Source organism: Lichenostomus cassidix, chromosome 7 (genome assembly GCF_008360975.1).
Source record: "Lichenostomus cassidix isolate B80296 chromosome 7, HeHo_3.0, whole genome shotgun sequence".
NCBI lineage: Eukaryota > Metazoa > Chordata > Aves > Passeriformes > Meliphagidae > Lichenostomus > Lichenostomus cassidix.
The window spans coordinates 30,867,439-30,893,372 of NC_139488.1; the positions used below are offsets into that span (position 1 = coordinate 30,867,439).

At 38.8% G+C, this 25,934-nt stretch overlaps 1 protein-coding gene across 6 annotated transcripts in view; it reads right to left on the bottom strand.

The window, feature by feature from the left end:
* Positions 1 to 25,934, bottom strand: part of NCKAP5 (NCK associated protein 5) — a 377,581-nt gene that overhangs the window by 37,921 nt on the left and 313,726 nt on the right. For 3 of the 6 annotated variants that reach the window (XM_085067072.1, XM_085067071.1, XM_085067070.1), the window contains 5 exons: positions 25,140 to 25,244; positions 21,482 to 21,670; positions 17,163 to 21,001; positions 16,284 to 16,461; positions 12,060 to 12,138 (listed from right to left, as the gene is read on the bottom strand). In XM_085067072.1, the coding sequence (XP_084923198.1) occupies positions 12,060 to 12,138; positions 16,284 to 16,461; positions 17,163 to 21,001; positions 21,482 to 21,670; positions 25,140 to 25,244 (4,390 nt within the window). Of the gene's footprint in view, positions 1 to 12,059; positions 12,139 to 16,283; positions 16,462 to 17,162; positions 21,002 to 21,481; positions 21,671 to 23,048; positions 23,461 to 25,139; positions 25,245 to 25,934 lie in introns of those variants that run through there. The other 3 variants (XM_085067073.1, XM_085067074.1, XM_085067075.1) reach the window with 3 other exon arrangements.

The window sequence follows — 25,934 nt, forward strand, 5'->3', positions numbered from 1 at the left end:
TAAACTACAGATGGCAAAACAGATCTCTTTATTTGCACATCCTTCTCTTCATCTGCAATGCTAAAGCAACCACAAGAAAAAGAAAATGTATTTCTGCCAAATCAATGTCAATTTAAAGTAGATTATTCCTTCTGGGTTTACACTATAATTTGATCCAATTGGTCAAAGATGAGTGCATTATTGTTTTCTATCTAGATCTGAGATAATCAGCAGGCAAAATTAAAAAACCCAAAGGTAAAACTAGAAAAGACCCAAGTTTTCACAGCTCATCACTGCCCTGGGCACTGCCCTGGTGATGTGGGATTATTTCCAACATATACTAAGGAAGGGTAAATGGGAGGAAACTGTGCTGTGTAATTTTAAATTATGGAACTTCATTCACAGCTACTTGAATCTGGGATTAAAATTCATGCCTATTTATAAAAACAATACACAAAATAAATACAGGCTTTACCAATATATTCAATGTTCCTTCTATTTTCTTCCTAGTCACGTTTTATTTTCCAAGAGGCACAAACTTCAATATGTCATTTATCCAATAATTTGTCAGTTGTCTTCACAGTTTGCCATGACCACAATCCCATCTGAAGTGCATTTTCTGAGTTGAAACAGATAATTGCTGCCTCATTTTAATTCCAGTCCCATCTTAAAATACATTTCTACTAGTAAGTCAAAAGATGAGTTTTAATTATTAGTGAATACTAATGATCTTGTACTCCAATTTAGCAGTTATCTATGGACCTTTTTTTCCCCCAACAAATGCTTCCTGTGCTCCTCCAGGCACTTAGATCTGCTCCCTGCATGCTTGTAATGGTGGCAAGCTATGTGAAATAGGGTAGTTAGAGAGGACAAAATGAGCTGGAAAAAGAACTTTGATAATTTTTTGAATTTCCTACTCCACAGCTCTCAGCTTCTATTAAATACAAAAGTCTACATTCAGTTTTCCTGTTGGGGAAGTCCCACAACCAATGGCATCTGGAATTATCTCTCTTGTATTATGCTGTTCTATTTTCTTTCTAAAAATCTACTCAGTGTTCTCAGGAGACAGGATATTAGGAACAGATACAATTTCAGCCCTACTAGAAAAGATATATTGAGACTTATAATTCATTTGAAGAGCAACTTGAAGCTCTGTATAAAAGGTAATTAACTGAGGTCCAGCTGCAGCCTGGCTGTCAGTGAGACCAGCCTAGAAATTCTTTGGGGAGCTGTTCCTCTTTTCTGGTTGTATTCCCCCTTTGGCTTTACATCCACACTGCCAACCAGCCTTACAACTTCACAACTATCTTTGAGAAGTTATAGATGAGTAACAGCTGAGAAGAAGGAGAAGTGCTCACATCTCAAGCAAGGTGTGAATCTGAGGTAAGCAACAGGTCTGCTGTGATGCAGAAATGTGGCTTTCCCAGGCTTTTTCACTGAGCAAAGCCTTCTGTTTCCCTGAGAACCCTGAAATGTGAAGATTGGGAGCCAGAAATTGCTCAGTCTCAGGAACATCTTCCTGGAGAAGGCTCATTCAAGCCACGGAAGGATGCTTCCCTTCATCTGCCTTCCTCTAACAGGAAAGACACATCCCAGCTCTCAGAAATCCTACCTGAAAGCAGCAAAGCCCAGGAAAGGATGGTTTGTTATTTACCCAGCTGCTAAGGGCTGTCTCAGCCACGCCTTTTCCATGTAACCACAGACCTTTAGCTCTCTCTCTTTATGCCCCAGTTCTTCACATGAAAACACAGAGATAATCATACTTCTCCATCACTGGAGTGCTGCCATGAGGATCAAGAATGAGGATATTTGGCAGCCAGTGCATAACCAACCTGCAATCCCTCCCATGGATAATGCTTGTGCAGAAATACCTTCACTCAGCTCTTCTGGAGGTTGCTCAGGAATTAACAGCAAGCTGCAAAATACTTCCAAGAAGCATTAAGATTGGAGTTTTGCTGATATTATTAGAGGCAGCTGGTTTATTTTAAGAATAACTGCATTAGAGCACAGTTAGAGAAGTGAAGAGGTCACACTCAGCATCTCAGAGACATGGAAACACTGATTTACTTGCTGTTAAGCAACTCTCTTATAAATTGGAGTTTGGTTTCACTCAAATTGAGATACTTACTTTGATTTTCTATTCCCAGCAGATAGGACTAGGGATAGTGCTTTAAGCATAAATGCTGTCTCTGGTAAACATGGACCAATTTCTAAGTGCATGGGAGGCTCTGGGTTTTGCAAATGCACTAGAGAACATACTATATTTATTTTGTAACATCACTGCTTTTTGTTTGTTAGTACAAAAAAATACTGAAATTAAAGCCACATGAATATTAAACAAAGCTTTAAATAATTTATTTTTAGCTTTGCCCTGCAGATGGCTTTACTTAAGGGTAGTGCTGGCAAACACTTAAAAATATACATGCACACCTGAAACAGACTGATTTTATTTCTTAATTAATGAAGTGAAAACTTATTAAGAGAGTGAATGCAGAGAGCTTTGAGTAACTTTTAGGTGCACTATAATCCTTCCATTCTGGTACTGAAGTTCAGCTCCTCCAAACCAGCTGAATCAATGTGGAACTAACTGCAGGCAAGCAGGAGCTGGTAAGAAACCATCATAATTTGTAGCCAGAAGAATGAACTGAGATTTTTCCTTAAGGAAATCTATTTTTTTGCATAAAATGTATGCCATGTTACATGGTGCTACAAAAGCACCATCACAAATTAACAGCAAATCACTGTGGTTAATGAGGAAGTGTTGATCCAATTTGAAACAAAGTACTGCACCTCTTTTCCTGTTAAGGAAAGGAAGTAGAGAAATTATTCACTGTAAATAGATTGGTTGACTTCTTTTTCCTAACAGTGAATTGTCCAAACACTGAGCAATAGAGTTCACCTAGTATTAAAAACTATGCACTAATTGAATAGGTATTACTTCTCTCTTGGAGTGATTTTTTTGGAGAGTCTGTTTTTCTATGATCTGCTGTGGTGGCTAATTGCATAATCCTATGTCAACAATTCAGGTATCAGACTGAAGACAGGAAACAAAGCTCAAACTCAATTAAAAACATTAAAAAAATCAGGAATAAGCCTCCTATCCTCAGAGTGAGAATCTGGAAAAGTATAAGCCGGCACAGCTCAAACTTAATTGATAATTCAGGCAAAAATGTATTTTTCATAAAAGTTCTACTAGATTTCACTGTAGAAAAGCAGCACAAACTCCCTGTGAGCACAGATGAAACACATGTTTAAAATAACTCAACACATCCTCACTCGAAATGCTTTTCAGTTTGCTCAGTTGTACTTCAGGTATAGGAATAAATGGGAAATGCATGACTGAAGCTTCACACACACATCCACAGATGGCCTTTACCAGGAGTAAAAAACATGTAAAGTAGAAAGTTTCAAACAGAAGGACTCACACTGCTATAGAGAATACCAGTGTGTACTATCCTGTAAGAGGTAGGATAATCAGGCACAGTCCTGAATTGAGTGATAAAGATGGATATGGATTGGGCTAGACTGTAAAGCACTGTAAATCAACACAGCAGCATTAACTTCAGAGTCAAAGAACCCAACAATCCTGTTTAATTGACATTTTAAGCCTGAACGAGACCAGCAGATTCTCAGTATTTTGAATAATAATTAGACTGTATCCTATATATAATGCATAAAGAGCCACACTTCGCATTCTAGTGATAAAATTTGGTATTTCTGGGTGAATAGATGTAATGACAAAGAAGGAAATTAACAGCAAATCACTGTGGCTAATAAGGAAGTGTTGATCTAAAATATTAATTTTCTCCATGGAGGGAAGACAAGCTAGACAGTAGGCTGCAGCAGTGCTGTAGAAGAATTGGCAATTAGACAAATGCTATGTGTACTATCTTTAAAGTACAAAGAAATGATTTGTCTTTGCCAGACTGTGAAGAAGGTAAGCTGACATAAATTAGAAGACATTAATGGATGTTAGTTTCTTATTATTCACATTGGCAAGGTTCTCCATCATCTTCATGGAATACAAGTATCAACTAGAAAAACGCATAGAAACTTTCACTCTGTTATCATAGGCTCCTCCAGACCATTATTTCAAAATCAATCCCTGCAGCAATGCCCAAATGCCAAACAAATCAAGCATGCAGCACAGCAGACACTGTTCATCCCATTTCTCGTGGTCCAAATCCACATAATGCCATTCCTCTCTAAGCTTTCTGTCCTGCAGAGAATCCTGTTCACCTTCTCAACCATACAAAAACCACGCAAAAAAGCATTTATTGTAAAAAAATTCCACTGAGAATACACAGAGCAACTCAGTGGAAGAAAAGCATATTTAGTCAGTTTTATGCACCAGTGTGAGTATTTCTGATGAGCAAGGCCTGGAATGGTAATTCATGCTGTTGCACACTACCCTGGAAGGGCACTCAACAGTGGGACCACACCAAATCTCCAGAAATATGAATATTGCAGCACAGCAACAGGGGACTGCTAAATATTGTGTAAAGTCTCCCAAAGCAATGGCACATTGGTCAGGGACAGATGTAGAACAATATCCCTGAAGATTTTGAAAACTTGGCTCATGAGGTCTCTGAGCAGGACTTCCAGCCTAGGGGGATGTTTCTATACACAAGTCAGTTGCTCTTGCAATGCCCACTAGTTATTAAACCAGATTTCCCATCTGTGATGATTCATTTTAGCTGCTCTCGTTCAGAAAAGTAAGTAAACAACAGCCACAGGTAATTTCAATAGTGTTGAAGGATCAGAAAATGAAGATTTTGGAATTCAAAAGGGGAAGAATAGTGCTTGATAATTGCATGAAAATGTAAATGCTTTGGGGATATTACATGGAGGCAGCAAATGGCACGAAGTTAGAGGGACTGACAGATATTTCAGTGAGACAAATGGAACTGCTTTTTACCCAGCTGAGCTCAGTTCTAACTGCACTTCACACATGCCTCTGCCTGTACAGTAAGACCACGATAGATAAGATTGTGATGGCCTCTCACATCTTCCAGGACACTTATGGCACTAGATCTTGAGGCTTTTTTGTTTTTATTTTGTGGCTTTTTTATGAGCAAGTTTAGATCCCAGTGTTTCTAGAGGTGAGCAGTTAATTTTACTATTTATTACTCCATCATTGTTCTAACAATTGGGAACCTAGTCCTCTGGATTAACAGCCAAGCTGGGAGCTGGTTAGACAGGGCAAGAGAGCAGGTTTTTAAGTTGCCTGCTACACCAAACTCCCATTTCAAGGCTTAGCACACTTGCTCAGAAATAAAGGCAGCACCTACAGATCTAACACCTACCTCTCAGATTCAACATGCACACAGGGCTTGGGAAAACAGCTTTGTTATGATGTGCAAATAAATCCATGTACCATTGCTCATATAGGGGGTACATGAAAAATCTAATACTTTATCCCAACTTGTATCAAACAGAACATTTTGCAGATGTGAAACAGGAACAGGCCCAGGCTAGAATGGATTCAGAGATAACTGGTTTTGCTTGAAGACTTTTATAGACAGCAATCTCATGTGTAGAGACTTCTAGGCATTCCACAGCTCCGCTGGATGGTGATGGGGAAGATAAAGCAAACAATTTTCCTTTATCTGAAAATGTGTAAATGAATGATTCAACTGCTATATCAGTGATAAGATGATTGCTAAATGGCTCTTCTCAACTTCTGTCAATGGCCTGATGAAAGGAATTAATGCTGACAGCAATAAATTGTTTTCTCAGGCATTGAGACTTCATGGCAAGAGAGGATTTCTTTTGAGGTCAGAAGACTGTATCAGTTGAATATTGTCCTTCATTACATGCACTGGAGGTGCCCAATGATTTCCTGGGCATTTCAGCAACTTGTGGCTTATCCTTTTGCCTCTCCAGTGATGTGGATCACCTCTCTTTACTGAAGGCACAAGCTGTAACAGACATCAGTTTATTCACCATCTTTCCTCTCTCACTTATCCTGTTACATTTATCTTGGTAATCCATTACAGACCTCACATCATCTGCCAGCAGGTTTTGAGGGCTCCTGAATGTAAATGGGTTTGCTCAAATATATCAGACTTAATGGATATGCTTTAGGATGATGCATGTCAAATTTAATGGATTTACCACATTAATCAGGCTTGTTTCCTTCACATCTATTTTATTACCCAAGAATGAGAAAACATGAATTTAATAGCTGTTTACTTAGTACACCCCAGTAAAAACACCCAAAGTTTTAGTAGTTTACAAAATGGTGGACAAAACCAAGTTTTTGGTTTTGCAGAGTCCAGCATTTTTTCCCTCTTATTGGAAACTTGGTACAAGCTTATTAAACAAGCAGAAGGACTGCTATTGTTTTCATCAAGCTTTGGAATAAGACATCAGATAATTTATATAACTAAGCCCTAAGAGAAAGTACTTTTAAGTGGCCCATTCAGAAATGAAATTTAAAACATTATTTCTCAGTTCCAGTGCTCATCAGATGTAGATTTCAGAAAGAAGCCAAGAGAAAGAAGGGAGATGTCACTGGAGCAAGGATCTGTTGGTTAGAAGTGGTTATTGGTATGGACACAGAAAGGAAGGCTCTGAGTGCTAGTCTGGATTTGTGGGGAGTCCACACAAGTAGCAGAGTGACCACCACTTTCAAATAATGCAGGTGAACAAACATGAATAGAAGAGTGAGAAAAGAAAATGGATCTATTTGTGGGGAAAACATATATAAAAATCAGAAAGAAAAGAGCAGCCAAAGACAAACAAATTTATCTGGGGCACTAGAAAGAATGCAGCTCCTTCTCCTCATACATGAAGTGTGGGCTTTTTTATTACCATATATATAATTTCATAGTATGGCTACTGGGGGCTGAATAAAACAATATCAGAATACAAAAGCCAAGGTTATTGTCTCTAGTATTTGATACATCAATACAAACAGTTGTAATGCTGACATTTCATTTTAAGTCAAACCAATTCTATCTGCAAAGTTACATGTTCCACCTTTGCTATCAGTATATCTATAAAATTGCTATCAAGGAGCTAGCAGCTTACCTATAAAACTTGCTGTGAAGGACTTTCCTGGTTCCTACTGAAAATAGAATTTGATCACTTTGCTGCATATAAACCTTAAAGGAGGGGGTTTGAAAACACAATGCAACATATAAAATACCCACTACACTTCCTCTGTGGAACATGAAACATCTAAGAGATTCAACTAAATGCTCTCTAAAGAACACAAATCTCAAAAAAGTTGCTTAAAAAAGTTTCTTCCTTTCTCTGGTTTCTTCCTTTTTCTGACCAGATTGCCTTTAAATTACGCTGCAAAACCCTTCTGAAAGGTTGTTCTTGGAAAGCAGAAAAAATGAAGATAAAGCCTGCCATAAGGCAGATGATTATCAAGAACTTTAATGGAATTGAGTGCTGGGCTGCAGCAGAGCTACAAAAGAATCCCCTGACCTCAGTGTGTGTTTCTGTTCTGGCACAAAGCAGCCAAGTCTACAGAGCACTTGTAATGTTGCTTTGGTAGTGTGGAAGCCCAACCCTCTACCTATAGGGCTAGAGACTTTCAAAACCATTTTAAGTCTCGGAAGGCATTTGCTCTGTATATCTACAAGGTTCCCATTTAACACTGGATGAATGCATTTCAAGCAAACTGACCTGGACCTCTAATGAAAATTTGACAAAAATTAGTTCTAAGTCCTTCTTCAAAGTTTCAAAAATTCTGGCTACATTTATCTTCATAATCTTTGCCCAGCTCTGAATTTCAGTTGAAATTCTCCAAACAAACAACAGGGGTCAATGCACAGTGAGGTAATTTCTTTCCAAAAACTGTGAATCTTTCTTCTTTGGATTCTAACCCCAGCCTGCCTCAGGGATTTAACTTCCCACACAACTTCAGTAGGAAGTACCTTGTGCTTCCAGTGAAGCAGGAAGTGCCAGTAACACCCAGATGTATTTTGGATTGCTACCAATTCCCCTCTTATCAAGTATTTGCTCTCTAGAGAACCCACAAGCCAACTGCAGGTCTATTCAGATTGCTAAAATTTATTTTATTTTTACCAGTGATGTTATTTTGATGACAAAATCCACCTGCAGTGATGTCCCTGATTTCAAAACTCAACAGGCTTTTATTAGACATTGAAACTGGCCTTTTAGCTCAATCAGTGATATATTAAATATAGTATTTGAAACCATAAGCTTTCCAGTTCAATAAAACAATTCCTTTAGATGAACTGTCCATGCTCCCATGTACTCCCTGAGTTTCAGTGCATTAGACCAGCAGTGTTTGTTTGATTCACTTATTTTGCTAAGGACAGAATGACTGCTGGAAACCCACTGTGGAGAATAAACATATTCACACATAGAAATATCTGTGACAAAAAAAGAAATCCTCTTTCTTTGTATTGAAACCTGAGTATAAATTTAAGAACAGACTTGAAACGTTCTCAGACACTTCTCACCAGCCTATTTATGCTGAAGCTGTGTTTTGTGTGAAGCTTGAGTATATCATTAGAAAAAAGCTTATTCCATGCTGACTTGCTCCTCAAGCGAATTCACCACCCATTTTGGGTAACAAAGAGAAAAGGAAACTGGACCCAGAAAAATTATCATCATGCAACTTTCAAACTGGGGATTGATTAATCACCAGCACCTTGCTGTCTGAGAAAATGGCACATTCAGTCTTTCCCTTCAGCATCAGCAGACATTCATACCAACACTGAAGAATGATATAATTATTGCCACTAAATTTCCTGCTCATTACAGATATATTCCCAAAAAGAAAACAACCTGTTAATTTGTATATACCCAAAATAGTGTTGCTGCATACCCTAGTATTCCCATGAGAAGTTGTCTGCAAGAATGAATCCTCCAGTAATTAGCATTTGTTTGCTTGTTCCATGGATTTTTGACTTTTCCCTTGAAGCTGTTTATCAATGAAAATCCTGAATGCATTATAATTAACACAATCACACGTTTCCAGGAGTAGCTGCTAATTGAAACAGTACTTGAAATACGAAACATTGAACTTTTTAACAAACGCTTTGTTCTTCACAAGATGTCCAATTATTACATTCTGTATGTAAAGGTGTCATCTGTAACTGTCTTGTAAGTTTTTGGGCCACTGTGACAATGAGGAAACTCAAGACAAATAATGACACTTCTACTCCCTTGGGGGGAACAGAATTCTTTTCTTTGTAAAATGAAGGTGCCTTTTTTTTTATGTTTACATGGGAACAATACTGTCAGGAGCCTGACACATCATCTGTGTGTTCAAGAAAGGAATTTTATTTATAGGAATGCTTGAAGACCCTGCTGTACCTGTCTGAGCTGGGAGTCTGTCATGACATGAAGGGGAAGTCAGTCTTTTTATTATGTCCTTCCTCTTACCAGGTACTTTAGCATTTCCCACTTCACCCCTCTTTGGAAACACAACTGCTTTATTGCAAAGGGCTTGAGGAAAGAGCTCTGAAGATGGCTGTACCTCAAAGGAATACTCAGGGATTGTTAGGTGTGCTGTCTGTGGGGTTGGGAGCACTGGTAGCATCTGTGCTGCCAGGGCTACTCTTGGCTTCCTCACTGACACTACAGCAAAGGCATCCAGGCTGTACCATATTCTAAAAAGCTTTCAAAATGTTTTAAATATATTTTGGAGAACAATACAGCACAATATAAATGACTGCTTCCTATGGAAATGATCATGTGTTCCTGGGACACAAGTTTATGAGGAGGGAAATTGTACATAACTGGGCATTGTTGCTTTCTTTCTATTTACCAAATCTGAAGAGCCAAGAACAAAATACTTAAATTGGTTTAGATCAGCAACTGAAAATTAAAACCCTAGCAACAGGTATTTTACACATTCTTTGATTCCTACCCAGGAGTATCTCATTATTAGAACATGATGAACCAGAATTGTCTCACATGACACTGAGCTAACAGACTGTTATTAGTATCTTGTTTATTAGTTAACTGGGCAGGACTGATGTCAGTTTAGTTATTTCAGTGACATCTACAGCAACACATGTTTTTCCTGCTATATAAAGAGCATTTTCCCTGCTTAATCATAGAAATCACATCTTCTATACATTCAGTTCTAAGTCTGTTAACAGTTTTGAACAAACCCAGTAGAATAAATGCATTTAAATACAGCTAAAAACCCACAGTGAACTTTGTTTTCTTAAAACAAGGAGGAATGGGCTTAGGTAACCCCAACACTGCGAAACTGTACCACCAAAAAAAACCCAAAAGCCTCCACCAGGACATGAACTGCCCCTTTGATCAGACTAAGGCTCTGGCTCACCATCATGTGCATTTACAGAGCAATTCCTCCTATTATACCTCCTATATTATTTCCCTTTGCTTCTGAGAAGCCAAATTTAGTTCTCTTACATCTAAGGTAATCCTCCACACCAGTAAGTTCCTCATAATCCTCACAAGTTCTTCCTTGTATACTAAAAATCACAGGCTGAAGAGGGAAATGTTCCAAATGTTTCTGAAAGCTGAATAGATTTTCAGCAGGGAAAAAAAATCAGTATCTTTCTATGAAAAGCTTTGTATCAGAAAAATGCCAGAACATCTATAAAGGAATTTTAAAAGAATCTGACAAACTTCTCCATAACCACTATATCCTGTCAGAAATTCAGATTTAGTGCCTGTGGGAGGAGTAAAATATTAACACTCTCAAAAACCACCAGCACAATATATTACAGGACCCAAAACAAAGTAAAATATCAAAGTATAACAATTAGGCCTCAGCTACAACCAGCAATTACACCAATAAACACCAAGGATGCTCTGGAGTCTTTAGGAAAAAAGCTCTGCAAATAGTTGGTTTTTTTCTTTTTTCTTTTTTTCAGTATCTAGATTTAAAAATTAAATTGAAACCTTTCACATAATTCAATCTAAAAGCTTTGAGAATTTTTGGGATGGAGGCAAAGTAATTATTTCACCATGAGGAAAAATAATTTTGAACAATCTTAAGTGAGTTATTCCTCACTGGGAAATTTCTGGTAACAGAAAAGAAGTCCTTTATCCTCAGAACGAGAGGCATGTGTTTCTGTTTGCAGGGCTAGTGCCTATCCATTCACAGAATGCATTCAGAGTCTTAAATTGTACAAAGTTCTTGTTATTCAGGTGCTGTCAGGGAGCCACGTTATGGCTGAGTTCTCAGAGAGGGAAAGGTTGGGGGATCTTTCCTTCAGGTAACACAGCCAGAGTTTATTTGTCTGAACTGGGGACTGAAAGGGCTCTACAAGTCAATAAAGCATGCAAACATTGTCCTACTGCCCAAAGAGAAATGTGTTCTGACATGATACCTCTGCTTGGACCTGCTTGCTGGGTTGGCAGTATTAGTGAAATGGAAGAGATTTTGGATAGAAAACACAGAATCAGACTTTATTTTTTGATAAATTTTTTTTACTGCAGTCTCTCTCTGCAAAGGGAGCTTGCTAAAGGAGAATCTTTTCTGTTCAGTTCCTTATATGGGTGACACACTGCTCTGATACACACTCCAGACTTCTGGTTTGTCCTCCATTGCCTATTAGATATTTTTTCAGGTACTGAGATTAAAAATTACTACAGGCCAATCACAAGGCAGGGGGGATGGTCCAACCCTTCTACAGCAAAAGCAACTTAATTTTCAGTAACAGCTTCAAGGTCTTCTAAACAGACACGTGTTTGCTCCTCCTTGTGGTTTGCTTTATTAAAGTAATTATTCTGCTATGTAGCATTTTATTCTGAATTTTACTAATTCAAGGCCAGATGACAGAGTTGCAGTATATCAGTATTACTCCCACTGAAAATGTCATGCACAACAAGCCTTATGTTAAGCTATTATATGTAACCCACTGGTTTTGGAGGCTGGAATGATCTTCCACACCCACATCCCAAGGCCCTCCTATCAAGCATTGCACTGACCCACAATGGTAATGGTTTGTACTCATCTGTCATGCATTTGATAAATCTAGCTATCCAGGAGCTAAATGAAGGCTAAAGCTGACATAAGGGGGCAAACAAATAAAGTAGTGAGAATTAAACATGTTTTTTTTCCCAAGAACTGACAGCAATAAAACCCAGTGTAAAATATAATTTTGTACCTATCACATGACTCTGACATGTAGTCCTTGTCATGGTGTCCTCCTCTTCTTCTTGCAGGTTTTCTGTGACTACTTTAGCCTGTACATAGTGCAACAACAAAAGTGAAGAACATCTGTGACTCTTTTTATGTTGCTTCATGATAACTACAGAATATTTTTCAGAAATAAATCAGAGTAAAGCTACAGGGCATCTAAGAGTGGAATATATAACCTGTCTTATTCTATGAATGATATCTGAGGATAACAACTTTAATTTCATTCAAAATCACAATATGCAGCAGTGAAAAATACCCTTGGAAGATGCAATTCTTCAGAATAAAAGCTTAATATATTCTGTGGTATCTCTTTAGTTCAGTTTGCAAACACTGAACTTTGGCATTTTAATTTCCACCTCTGTTTAAAAGCATTTATTAGCAAGACAGAGAGAAAAGAATCATTTAGGAATGCAGTGCACTCTCTGAGCCTTTATATGGTATTCACATTTGTGTTATTCAAATCCCTCAGATATTCTGTTTTATTCAGACAAATATGTATTTTTGCCCTGTTATTTTGCACTCCTATTTATCTGAGTACCTCCCCAGCATGCAGTGAAATTCCCCTCCACCACATGCCTTCAGTGGCCACAATTCAGGTCCAGGGACATATTTTTCTGCCATGCTACATGAATCAAACAGGAATAACGATACTTCCAGGGTGATGAGGGGAGGAAAGGCAGCACCACAGAAAAAAATTGCTTTCAATATCTCAGAGATCTTAAATTCTTTGCTAATCACTCTGCTGTTTTAAACTGCTTACAGCACACTCTGCATGAAAAGAGCACATTCTGTATTCTAAACCACTAGAATTTATCATCATTTGCATGACATATCTTCTATCCCAGGGTAAATCCTGGCTGGGTTACACAAGTAGCCCTATTGACCTCTTGTGTCCAGCCCAAGTAAGACACCAAAGACTCACTCTTTGGTTTGCAGAAGTGCGTTTATAATATTTTAATCCTGGGAATTTGATTACATCTTCTCTTTCTTCCCAAATGCCTCTCTCCAGGCTATGGCAAATGAGGAGGCAAGTGATCCTTTGGCATCCAATTCTGGGAAGAACATTTTCTCACATTTGCAGGCTGCATGGCCAAGTGCTGCTGTGACATTTCACAATATTGGGACAGAACCCTGGGTGTTCCCAGACACACAGACTGCGCACACAGAGTGTGACACAAAACTCCCAGTGTGTCTTGGTTTTGGTGCCACACTTCCACCTCACAGCCTGAAGCCTGTGGCTGTTCTAAACCACACAGGGCTGTAATAAAATCACAAAGATGAAACGAAGCAGCGCAGCACAAAAATGATTGTATCTCACCTTAAGCTCTAGCCAAGGACATGAAAAAGTACTGGAGAATGTGGGATATCCTTGGTGTAGGCTAAAGTATTATGCATTTCTGCTGGCTGGCCTTTAGAGCAAAGTGCTTTTTTGATGAACACTAACGGGAAGTGTATCCCTCTGAAGGTGAATGCACAAGGCCACCATTGGTAGAACATTGCTTTTTCCATAAATTCAGTGGCAGTCCAGCAATAACATTCTTTGCATGAACAGAAATCAGAGGTAATCGGTGCATATGTTATGGCATAATAGTGCCTCAAGTCTTTACCTGGCACATCATAAGAAAAGTGATTTAATCATCAAAAATTAAATAGCTTTTAAAGGCAAAAACTTGCTCGAAAATTAATGTTAAAAACTGTTCTGGCCAGGATTTAAAGCAGCAGTATATATCTGATCTGCAGTTTGGAATTACAGCAGCTCCCGCACTGAACCGCATGACTGAGTGCACTTTGCATTGTTCAGAAAAGAAAAGAAATCTTCCTGGTTTGGGGCTTTTCAAAAGATTTATGCTGTTTCCTCCAAAAGCATTAATTTTGCCTTTTTATGAGCAAAAGAAATGCACAACAGGCCACTCTACTGCCTGCGACTGTTTTCAGTCACAGCTGTCTCCCAGCCCTTTGCAATCTGCTTCAAAGTAAGCAGACACCAAAGAATAACTGGAAATGATAGTAATAAGATTCATGAACTTTGAATTTAAAGACTTTGCATTGTTTTTCTTTTAGAAGTTTGGAGGACAAGATGAAATATCACATATGAAGGAATCTGAAGGTATATCTCTTTCATAAGTTAGCATTAATAACTGTAAGCACATTTTAAATCTCATTATTCTGGATGTCCTCAGTCTTTTGGCACTAGATATTTCTTTCAGGAATTAAGTGCCACAGTAAACACAATATGAAACTCAAAAAAATGCAGCATATAAATGTAACCTAATCTTCAAAAACAATACAAAACCACTTTGTTTCCCTCCTAACAAAAGAGTGTATGGTGTAGCAGAAGTAATGCCTTTTCACCATGACTAACATGTCCTTAAAAACTAAATAGCATAATTAGCATTTCTCCATTATTTACGTACATTAAGGACAATCTTTGTAGTTCCCTCATAAAATGAAGTGTGTATCTTGAAGATATACTTAAAAGACTATTATTGCAGCATTTAGAAAGACTTCACGAAATGACAGACAAAAAAAGCACAGCAAATTATTACAGCATTAGAAAATAATAAGTTAGAAAGAAATTGTAGAAGCGATGTGTGGAGTTTTTGTACTTCTGTACAGTGAAGATATACCCTAAGCTGTCAGGACCATATTAAATGGGGCATAGTTAAACTGAGTGGCTCTGATAAGGGGCTCTGCTTTGCTATCTAAGTTCTAGATCAGTTGGATTGAATTTCCTGCATATTGCACATTTCCAGACTTTCATTCTCTCTCTTTCCTTTCAGTGACACTACAAGGACAGCCTTAGATATGCTTATAATTTGTGGTTTTATAATGCAGGAGACATCTACATTTTCAAAGAAGAGATGATACCAGAGGAGTCAGGAGGAAAGTTTTCAAACACATTCATTTTGCATTTGTTCCCTGTAAGTTTAAAAAAAATGACCTTGCAGATGTTCTCAGGGAAGATATCTGTATTAAAGTAAAAAAAAAAAAAAAGAAAAAAGAATAAAATGTCCTGAATTTGAAACCATGTATGGAATGCCTTGACCTCAAGCATCCTAAACATCAGCCCTAAGCTAAGGGCTTTTTCAGTTCCCATTATGAAGCTTTTTGCAATGTTCCCAGAGAATCTGTATTTCAGATTCCCCCTGATGAAATAGCTGTATGTGCTGCACTTCAATAACTCAGTTCCATCAGAGCAACAAAAGTAATAGCCTCAGCTTCACATTAAGTATTACATTTGGCACAAGTTTCCAGACTGTTTGTTAAAATTGTGGTTATGATTAATAATAATCATAATAATATGGACAAGACAGCTATCTCAGAAATGAGAAAAGAAAGCTATAGGGTTAAAGCATCTCTGTTCTCCTTGTGCTGGACTTTAAAACATCATGGAAAGGCCCTTGCTAGGCAAGACATTGCTCATTAAATTTTAAGGTTAATTAAAAGCAGCTTCACAAGGAAGGGCATCCCTTCAGCCTGACTTTAGGTTACAGTCTTAGACTGTGTGAACACTTCTCAATGCAGTAAAGTTAATCCAGAACCAGAATCTAGCAGCTAACAGAAAATTAGATTATTTTTCTTCTACATTGCAACATTCCTCCTCTCTGGGTAAATTAAATGATCAGGTACAGTTAGTACCTTATTAGAGTATAAAACTAACTACAGGGCATTTACAGGAGAAATTTTAATGGCGAAAAGGGAGAACAGGTCTGATGTATGTTTTTGCTTTTGAACATTCCCTCTTAAGTGACAAATATTCCCAAATGTGGTCAAATACTTTGCCTTTTCCACATCAGCAGTGCACTTTTTAGGCTTAATGACTTCTATAATGTTCAGAGGAATGTTCAATACTGGCATGCAATTTTCTGGGAAAGGGGGGAAAAAAATAAAAAAAATAAAATGGTCCTATTATTTCAGTCTCCTACAGTATGATTATAGCATCATTGTGCATGTATCTTCCCTGGAATTGAATTGCCAGCAGAAGCAGTAGGATCTTCATGACTAGCTGTATAATGTGGCCTATAGTCAAGCTGACAACTTTTGTATTAATTCACAATCCTCTAGCTACACAAAATCTTTCTATCTTATAGATAAACAGTTATTATCCTGTTTGCCTGTAATGGCAATAAGAAACACATCCAGAAGTTACAAAGAAGGTAATAATGTTTTCACGTACTGAAGCACTTACCAGGGTCTGATTCTGCATTTCCATATCAGCTTTTGTGTTGCTGTTTTTCTTGTGGTTTCCTTGAGAGCTGATAGAGTTGCCACGAAGAGAGGAGCCCTGGGAGCTGCCCTTCGACACACTCCTGTAGGAAACATTATTTGATCCACTTTCTGTCTGCTGAGCTGCTTTCTTATCAACTCTGCAGGTAGAGAGTGATTCCTCTGATAAATTACATTGCCCTTCTTCAATCACTCTACTTTCCCATTCCTTTAATGTTTAAAGTAACCTCTCTGTATCTTTCTGTCTCTAGACCTTTGAGTGATAAATGTTTCTAACTAGCCTTGATCAAACCTGTCACTTGCAATTTCAGGTAGTATATCAATTTAGCCTTTCACATATAATGATTTATATTATATTTGGGACTGCTGTGGGGCAAACGAGAAAACACAATATACCCATTGCTGAGTTCTTCTGTGACCAAAGGTTGTGATAGCTAGAAATGTAATTAATTCTGACAAGTTACCAAATATGTGTTTTCTGGTTGCAATTCAGGAAGATGGAATACATTAAAACATGTATCTAATTACCCTCTATCTTTACACACTATCTGCCTAGATCCTTGATTTCTGGAATCATTCAAATTATCAACTTGGATGTAACTCGCCTATCTTTAATTCTTTAATTTCAAAGACCAGTGGTTTGGTTAACAAAGTAACACGAACAAAATTATCATCTCATTGCTAATGTTTTTTGTTTTTTTTCTGTAGAGATTAAAGTCCCAGCTGTGCACCTATTGTTTGCTACTGTGCATTCTTAGCACAAAAGAAACATACATTGAACTTGGCATCTGTAAAGCTACATGGACATCAACACATCCCAAATTGTGTTCTGGAGATTTACCTGTTTAAAAGCTCTCTCATAAAACTGTCTTTTGGAGAGTAGGCAGCTGTGGTGGAACCTCTGACTTGGTCACACTCAATCTCACCAGGAGGGTCTTGGGAAGGTTTCATAATTTTGCTCTCCATGGCTAAAATGTCACTGTTGTCTGTTTTCCTGTTAATTTCATTTTCTATTTCACAGTGTTGCTCTGTTTTCTTTTTTTCTTTTCTTCTCTCTAATCTTGCCTGCTTAATTCCAAATCCTGAAACTTTGGCATCCTTTTTTTCCACCTTAGTTTTAGGAACATCAGTTTTCCTGCTGCTCAGTGCTGGGAGCTTACTCTTTCGGAAGCCAAACCAACTGGCTATGGAAGGCCCAGTCTTTTGTTTAGTCTCCACAGTGGGAGATTTGGTTTGTCCCTGACCCTTTTGCATGTTTTCTTGGATGCATAGCATGACTTTCTCCTCTATTGTAGGTTGCAGAGATGGCGAGCTCAAAGCATCATTAACCTTCTCAGAGGTTTCTGCTAATTTTAAAGACATTTGCTGTCTTCGTGACTTTGTTGCTTCCAGTTTATGAGGACATTTTATTCCGTCAAAGCTTTGGAAGGACAAAATTTGTTTGGAAGATACAGTAGCCGAGGCTTCTAACTCCAATTCTGCTGACAGAACACTTTTTTTACCTAGAGCTTCGTGCTTAAAGCTTTCTGTGCTTTTCTCACTCTGCACAGAGAGACTGCGTGCATCCTTCTGGGAAAATGGTTTGCTTCCATCACATTTTGAAGCATTGTGAAACGAGTCTGCTTTTGGAGATGATCTGAAGGGCAATTTGCTTGGGCTTCCATGCTGGCTATTGCAACTACTCGTATTTCCAAGAGAGCCTTGTCTAGGATAAGAATTTTCTGTGGGTTTAGTGGTATATAAAACAGCCTCTGGTGTCACTGCTGCCCCAGGAACAGCCTTGATCTGAAGTCCTTCCATGGCTGAGTTCTGCCTCGTTAGGGAATTTCCTCTGTCAGAAGTGTTTGTAATAATCTGAGTTCGTACTTTCCCGAGACCTTCTGTGGCAGGGGCAGATGGCTTCTCCCCAGTGTGAATGCTGAAACTCTGACTTCGAGCTTTAGCTCCGTTCATGCCCAGAGCTGGCTTCAGGTGTGACTTGTTGCTGGAAGAAACAGACCTCTTAACTAATTTGTTTTCTAATCCATCTCCTCTGTCTACCACCAAGTTGCAGTTTTCATGCGAATGAGCTGATGCTGTATCCATATTAAGTCCCACAGCAAAATTATTTTTTACCTCAGTGTCAGACTTGGAGTCCTTTAACTCTGCATCTGCTGCACCTTTGGTGGTTTCACACACAGACTGACTTGGCTTGTACTTACTGGAACTCACATTACTTTTGGAAGCTGCATTTATACTGTCTTTTTCCTGCTTCCCTGGTACAGTAGAGCTCTTGCGGAGAAGCTGGGGAGATTTGACAAATAATTTCAGCCCTACGGGCAGACGGGTTTTCATTCCTCTCTCATTAGAGCTTGGAGTAGCATGTGCAGCATCGCTGGCCTGAAACAGTGTTGACGGGAAATTGTTTACCTGAGATAGCAAAGGCTCACTTGTGCTTGTTGTGTGACATTGAGGAGTTGTGGGGAGAATGTTTGGCATCTTTTGTAGCTGATCCAACCCGCTGTCACTGGAAATATTGTTTTTGCTGGAATATGTGTCTTGTGAAGAAGTTGTTTCCTGTGATGGACAACCTAGAGAAAAGGACCTGGCTGTTTGAAAATCTGTGCTGGAATATTCACGATTCCTATGGAGACCCAGCTGATTAGGGCTTTTTGGGCAGACTTGCTTTGTGGAAACTTTGGAAAGTCCTTGGCACGCACTGTGGGATTGCTGAGATGTGCATTTATTTTGCATAATTCCTTCTGCATTTTCTTGAAGGTAAGATAATTCAATTTTGGCCCCAGAAGATACATTTTTTGCTTGCATTTCATGACTAGATTGATTATGAAAGCCAGAGTTCACAGCTCCTTTTAATGGAGATGATTTCAGTATATTTTTTGCTGTTTCAGTGGGACCAGCTCCTCCTATCTTTGCTGCTAGAGGTGGAGAATTAGCATAATTAGGCCGAATCAATAGGGATGTTGACCTGCCTGGAGGAAGGGGTGGGGATGGAGACCGGGCTTCTACAGCTGCTAAATCACAATGAAAGTCTCTGGTTGGGGGTTCCCCATAGCTACTGGGCTCTATAAGGTGCTGAGGCAACAGTGGTGATGCTGGACTCTGACTCTTTGGATGCTTTGGCCCCTCTGCCCTGCCTGGACGTTTCACGTCGGGCAGGGAGTGGGCAGGGGGCTTTGGAACCTGAAAGTCGACTTTTGAGTCAAAATGACGAGGTGGGCTTTGTGCCTTTTTGAATCTTGAGAGCTTTACAGGTGGCAGAGCAGGTGATTTCTCAAGGGCTGTGGGGCCTACTGACAGAGGTACAGGTGCCTCCCCGCTCTCAGTCATCACAGTTTTTTGGGGAGAAAATTTACCTCTGCTGGGTATTTTAGTTACATTTGGCTTTTGATTGATTCCTGCATGCACAGTGGAGCTTGAATTTGCCTTGTATGATGCATCATACATTGGCTTCACTAGTTTTTGTCGCGAAGTGTTTTGCTGTGTCACTCTTCCACAGCGTGAAGGTTCACCACAGGTCAGGGGGACAACTGCGTTTCTATTCCCTGTGTTATCTTCAAGAGTATTTTTCCCAGTTTCATCTTCCTGTCTTTCTAAAGCAGTGTAGTTTCTCACACTGGGTCCTGGCTGCAAATCAGCTCTTCCCTGAGGTATAAGTTCAGTGTATTCTGCACTGGATGTAGTTTGTGGCTGGTTGATTGAAATCTCATTTCTTGTTACAGTGACAACTCCAGTTTGATGTGAGCTGAATTCAATTGGCTCACCGTCCTTAGCATCATATATTACTGTAATGCACTCTTCAGAAGAGGTCTTTTTTATAACCTTTTGTTGTTTAATGAAATTACATGTCTTCGGCCTAATGTCTGAGTGAGCAGGTATCTGGTTCTCTTCTTTGTCAGTAGATACAAACTGGGAATTTTCCGTGACTTTGAGCAAGTCAGAAGTGTTTGAATACTTCTCAGGAAAAGGAGTTGCTAATAAATCTGATGGACTTTTCTCATCACTGCTTTCTATGTGCAATTCGTCCAAGACTTCATTGTCATCAGTGTCTGAAAGCTGAAAATTAAAGTCCTTCCAGCCCATATTAGAATGGCTTTGATTTAACTGTAAGCCAGGCAGCTTTGCTCTGGTGCCTGATTTCACTTCTGCCTGGAATCCACCGACAAAACTAGTCAATTTTTCAGGTCTTTCCTCTGAATCAAAAAAAGAACTTCTTTCCTGCAAATGTTTCCTATTAGGATCCCAGTCAAAGAGACTGTCAGAAATGCTATGAGTTAATTTGTTACAATAGGTCCTGCAATCTTTGCTTGGTACTTCCTGCAAGAGTAAGGATGAAGAATCATCATCTGCATCATCATGTGAATCTGAATCATAGGAGAAAGTTTTGTTGTGTTCAATGCAAATACTTCCCATTTCCATTGGCTTACAATGAGCCTGTTCATTATGGCCACATTTAATTCCAGGGGAATATATTCCTTCGTTGGAGTTCATGCAATCTTTGTAACCCCATTTTGATATTACTGAAGGTGGTTCAAGTAATACTTTTTGCTTCTGCAATTTCTTCAGCCCTTCTAAGATATGGTTTTCCTTGATACGAGTTGGAGGTAGATCATCTGCAGGACTTGAGAGGTTGCTTGGGAGCGAAGAACCAATGCTTATTCTTTTATCCCATCTCACGGATGACTGTCAAAACAAAATAAAAATCACTTGTGTTACTCACAAGTGCTGTCAATAAAAGTGTTACCATTTTGGTAAAGAGATATAGGAACTGCATAAGGGCATTACATTCCATTCTTTGCTATTTATAGCAAAGTTCTTTTTTATTAAAGGATTTCATAGTGGTGTGAAGGCTTCAGTGCATTAAAAACCTGGAGGAAGAACAATATGAATGGAAGGATTAAGATAAAGAAGAAGAGCAATTTGGACTATGAAAGGCAGAATAAATGTCAGAACAAATGAGGAGACTGTAAGCAGGCTGGAGTGATACAGGAATTGCTAAAAAAATCAAATGTGAGGGGTGACTTAGTGACAAAGCTTAGTGACAACTGCTTTCAATATAAAAGAGAGAGGAAAGCAAAAAAACTTCTGAAATAGTCAGCTTTGCAATTAATCTTGTTTCAAATTAATTTAAACTAATACATGAAGAAAATTAATTTGATTTACCCTTCTGCTTGTCTTTCCATCATTCCAAGTGTAGGAGGAACCACTGGAATATTCACTGCAAGCACTTGAGAGGGAGAGTTCACTGCTACTGCAGCTGCTGCGGGGATACAGGCGGCTAGATCCTGTCATATTTAATTGACTCTGGCATTTCAAGGCAGGTATGCTGGATTTCACATTCTGCTGGCACTCCTAAAGTATGAGAAGAAATAGAAATATCTTATGGGCAGAAAAAGATCATTTAACTTCCCCTTGATTAAGAATGGCAAAGAGAAAGCAAGTAAGCTACTTACACCTTCCTGCTATGCCATTTACTGTCTGGTGAATTTAATACAGAGAACTAAATTAAAAATTGCTAACAATTTCATTTGCCAGGGGGAAAAAAATCCAAAATCCTCAATGTTTTTTTCTTTATTCCTGAACTAGTATTCCACTCTTCTTATGGTAAAGATTATTCTGAGTCTATTTGAATTATGCTTCATATATAAGCAGCGTGCTCCAGTAAGATACAGAAAACAAAGTTATAAGAATACAAGTACATCTTGACAACTGCATTATAGCCCCACAATGTAACAGATGAGGCTGCACACCCTGGACAAGGTAAATTAATTTAGTATCCCGAGCAGAATGTCCACTGAGAATGGAATCTCTCCATTACAGTCTAATTTTGGTTTCCTATCTAGTTCAAAGCTTTGTCTAAGAAACTCTCTGACGTAGGACAATCCATCTTTGTGTCGCTTGCAGACAGCTGAAGCCTCTTGCTTATGCAATTTATTGACACTTTATGGCTGCCTTTAGTACTCGTGTAGTTATCACCCCTCTCCAAATGCAATTTCAGCTGACTGTGACTAAGTGCCAGCTTTGAGGAAGAGAGTAATGAAGAGTAGATAGCACTTTAGGTAAAATATTAAACCTCTGTAGGAGTAGCTAGGATGCCTTTAATTTGTTTTCAAACTAATACTCTTGAGCCTAACAGTGTTAAAGCTCCTTTAGTGTTAAGTGCTTGCACTATTCTCCAGTTTTCCTTACAGAATCAGACATCTTTTTAATTACCAGGAACACCAGACATGACTACATGAAAAGAGGTTGTAATGAGGTGGGGGTCAGTCTCTTCTCCCAAGCAGAAACTGATAGGACAAGAGGAAACAGCCTCAAGTTGTGCCAGGGGACGTTTAGATTGGATATTAGGAAAAATTCCTTCACCAAAAGAGTTGTCAAGTAACGGAACAGGGACGTGGTGGAGTCACCATTAAATCCTTTTAAATCCTGGAGGGATTTAAAAGCTGTGCAGATGTGGCACTTGGAGACATGGTTTAGTGGTGGGATTGGCAGTGCTGGGTTGATGGTTGGACTTGATGATCTTAAGGGATCTTTCCACCCAGTGGCAGGTGAAAGGCTGGATTTGATGATCTTAATAATAAAGGTCTTTTCCAACCAAAGTGAATCTATGATTCTGTGACACTCTCACAAAACTTCCCTCTGGATTTCATTAAGGCAAACTGAAACAATATTTATTGTATTTTGTGTGTAGATATCCCTCAAATTAATTTTCCTTAAATGAAGAATTTACGTTTACGCTCAAGAAGAAACAAGAAATATAAAGTTATTGAACCCACAAAACAATTATCAAGGCTGTGTATGCCCTAGACACAGCTTCTTCATGGAAATCTCTGGAAAAACACTGTTTGTAGGCACTTCTCATATATTGACATGTTTGTTGGCCTTCTTCTAATTTCTTCCATTTATTCCCCCATGTTCCTCCCATTTATTACTACTAGGGTTGAACCTTTTTTCAGCTGAATGGGAGAGAGCAGAATTTTTCCTGCTGAGGAGTTCATCAGTACAGCTGTTCATCGCTCAGCTGACATCACAATGTTCTGGTTTTGACAAACGTAACTACAGGGCAAATCATTATTCTTTGTCACAAGCAAAACCTATGAATGGGAAAATCATTCAGAGGCACCAAGAGCACATTTCACCTCTGGGAATTACTGGTACATGTTCCCCTAGGAAGTCAAATGGATGTAGGAGGAACTGCCTTTAAATCCAGTGGTTCTGGGAAGAATACAACTTTCAGCATCACAGGCAGGCTGATGCCTGTGGTTTTGGATCCAGAGCAGATTTTCTTGCTTTGTTGAGACAAAATAATCTTTATTTCTCACACTGTGGTTCCCCTGGGAGAGCCCTGGCCGTCAGCTTCCTTAGCTGGGGCAGTGTCACTCCTGCTGAGGGTGACTCTACAGAGCCAATGGCAGCAGCTGTTTGATCTGGCTATTTCTCTGCATTTCTGCTCTGGCATTGGGAAAACATGTGGAATTCCTGCCCTTTACACTGGGCTGTGTCCCAACCATCACAGCATTCCAGGGAAGGATGCCTGTAAATCCTCTCCTCTAAGAATCTCCTGCAGGAGGGAAGAGATCACAGCACAGTGACAAGAATTGCTTTCCTGTCATCTTCAGCTACTCTGAGAGCCTCTCCATCCTCTCATTTTGTTTCCTTTGCACCTAAGAGAGGAGGAAGGTATTTGGTCCTACAGTTTAAGCAATGGAAAAAATGAAGATATCTGAGCAAAGCAAAGAACAGTATATTCCTGTAATCATCTTTGAGAGGAGAAAATGTGCAAAAAATATCATGCCACTCCAGATTATGAAGTAGGGTATCTGCTCAATTTCTAGATTGCATTCAGATCACTTAAGAGAGTGAAATTTTCGCCTGCAATTTGCCTTTATTCTCTAAATTATCTAAGAAAGTACTTTGAATAGCATGTTTATGATGCATTAATTAAATGCATTTAACTTGCATATGGGTCTATTAACTGACATGCTGAAATTTTAATTTTTTGTAATCATGACTCTTTAGTCATTACCTTTAATGAAATTAGAGTAAAAATGCCTGTATGTAATATTATAGTTTAAAAATGTAATTTTCACTAGAAATCAGAGAAAATTGAAATAATCAGACCATTAAAGACACAAAACTCTGTATTAGAGCAACTTAACCTGCAGGCTTAATTAAATATAATGCAAAGAGTTGTTAGCATTTTTGTGAACCTTTGAAACAATGCCTTTTCATTAAAGTACGTATTACAAGGGAGATTACATTTTTGTTGACACTACTATACTTCAAGATCAAATGCACACGCAGGTTCAATGTTCTGTTCTTGTACTCTTTGTTTCCCTGTATGTGATTTTTGTTTTTTAAGCTACTTTTTCTCTTTGACAATGAAACATGAAAGCCACGCTGGTGAACGTTTTGCCAAATAAGCACAAAGCTCACTCCGTCTGAGAAAAAAATGCAGAGCCCATGAATTTTTAAAAGTTCATACATAATATATCATAAAAGTGGGATGAATAATACGGGGCACGGGCTTTAATAAAAAGCTCCTTGACCATTTCTCAGAGATTGTGAGATGTAATCAATACCCAAAAAGGTGTATCGAGGACACTGCTAAGATTTACGCCTTTTTTGCACACAGTGACACTATCTGCTCACTATATCAACTTGGGACACAGTATTGAATTTCAGAGAACAGAAGGAAGTAAAAGTATTGTTATCTGCCTCAACAGTGCTTCAATTCAGAGATCAGCTTTATGGCTCTTCCCTGACACCAGCCCTGCGAGGAGGTTCCAGATGAGGCTGCAAGGACAGCACCAACACTCACGTGCAGCTGAGCATCAGCACCTCGAGCTTGCAGCAGGCTCCGGTTTCGTTCCACTTCCGACAGCAAATCCCCAGATGAGAGGTCCAAGATGCGTGAATGGAGTTTCTGGGGGGGGCAGAAGGGAAAGAGCAAAGCATAAGCATTTGTCAGATATGCAGCAGATCAGCGTTTTTAAAATTCCAAACTCTGCTGTTAAATTTCAAGGGAAGTGAAGAGCCTGAGGTAAAAGAGGATTTGTTCTAATTTCAGATGTTGTTTTTTGTGCTTACTTTGTCCAAGACTTCCTGTCTGGAGGACAGATCATTCTTCATCCCAAACAAACTCTACTTTTTCTTCTAGTCACTGCTTTGCAACTTATCATTACTTCACACACAACAATAACAAATGAACACGAGTCCCACCACTATCCATACAGTTTGACAGGGTTCAGGAAAAAAGCATAAAAATGAACTACAAAATTAACATTTATAAATCAATCAACATGTTAATGTTGTTTTATTTACGAGCTGTTACACCTTGAGTGAATGATTGCAAAAGTGACCCTATTTTTAACCAGCATTGATCTGCTGAAGGCCTCCTCTGCACACATTTTAACTCAAAGTCATTAATGTCATCTGTTAGGAACAATTAATGTGAATAGAAAATAATTGCATCAGGGAACTGGGGACTCAGAGGATTTTGTGCATTAATATTCACATGCTGTTCGATTATACACACAGCTCTTTTCTCAGCTTTGCTTGGAAGGATGGCTAAGCTTGTGCCTTTCCCTCCGTGTTCACCTGGACACTAATTCTA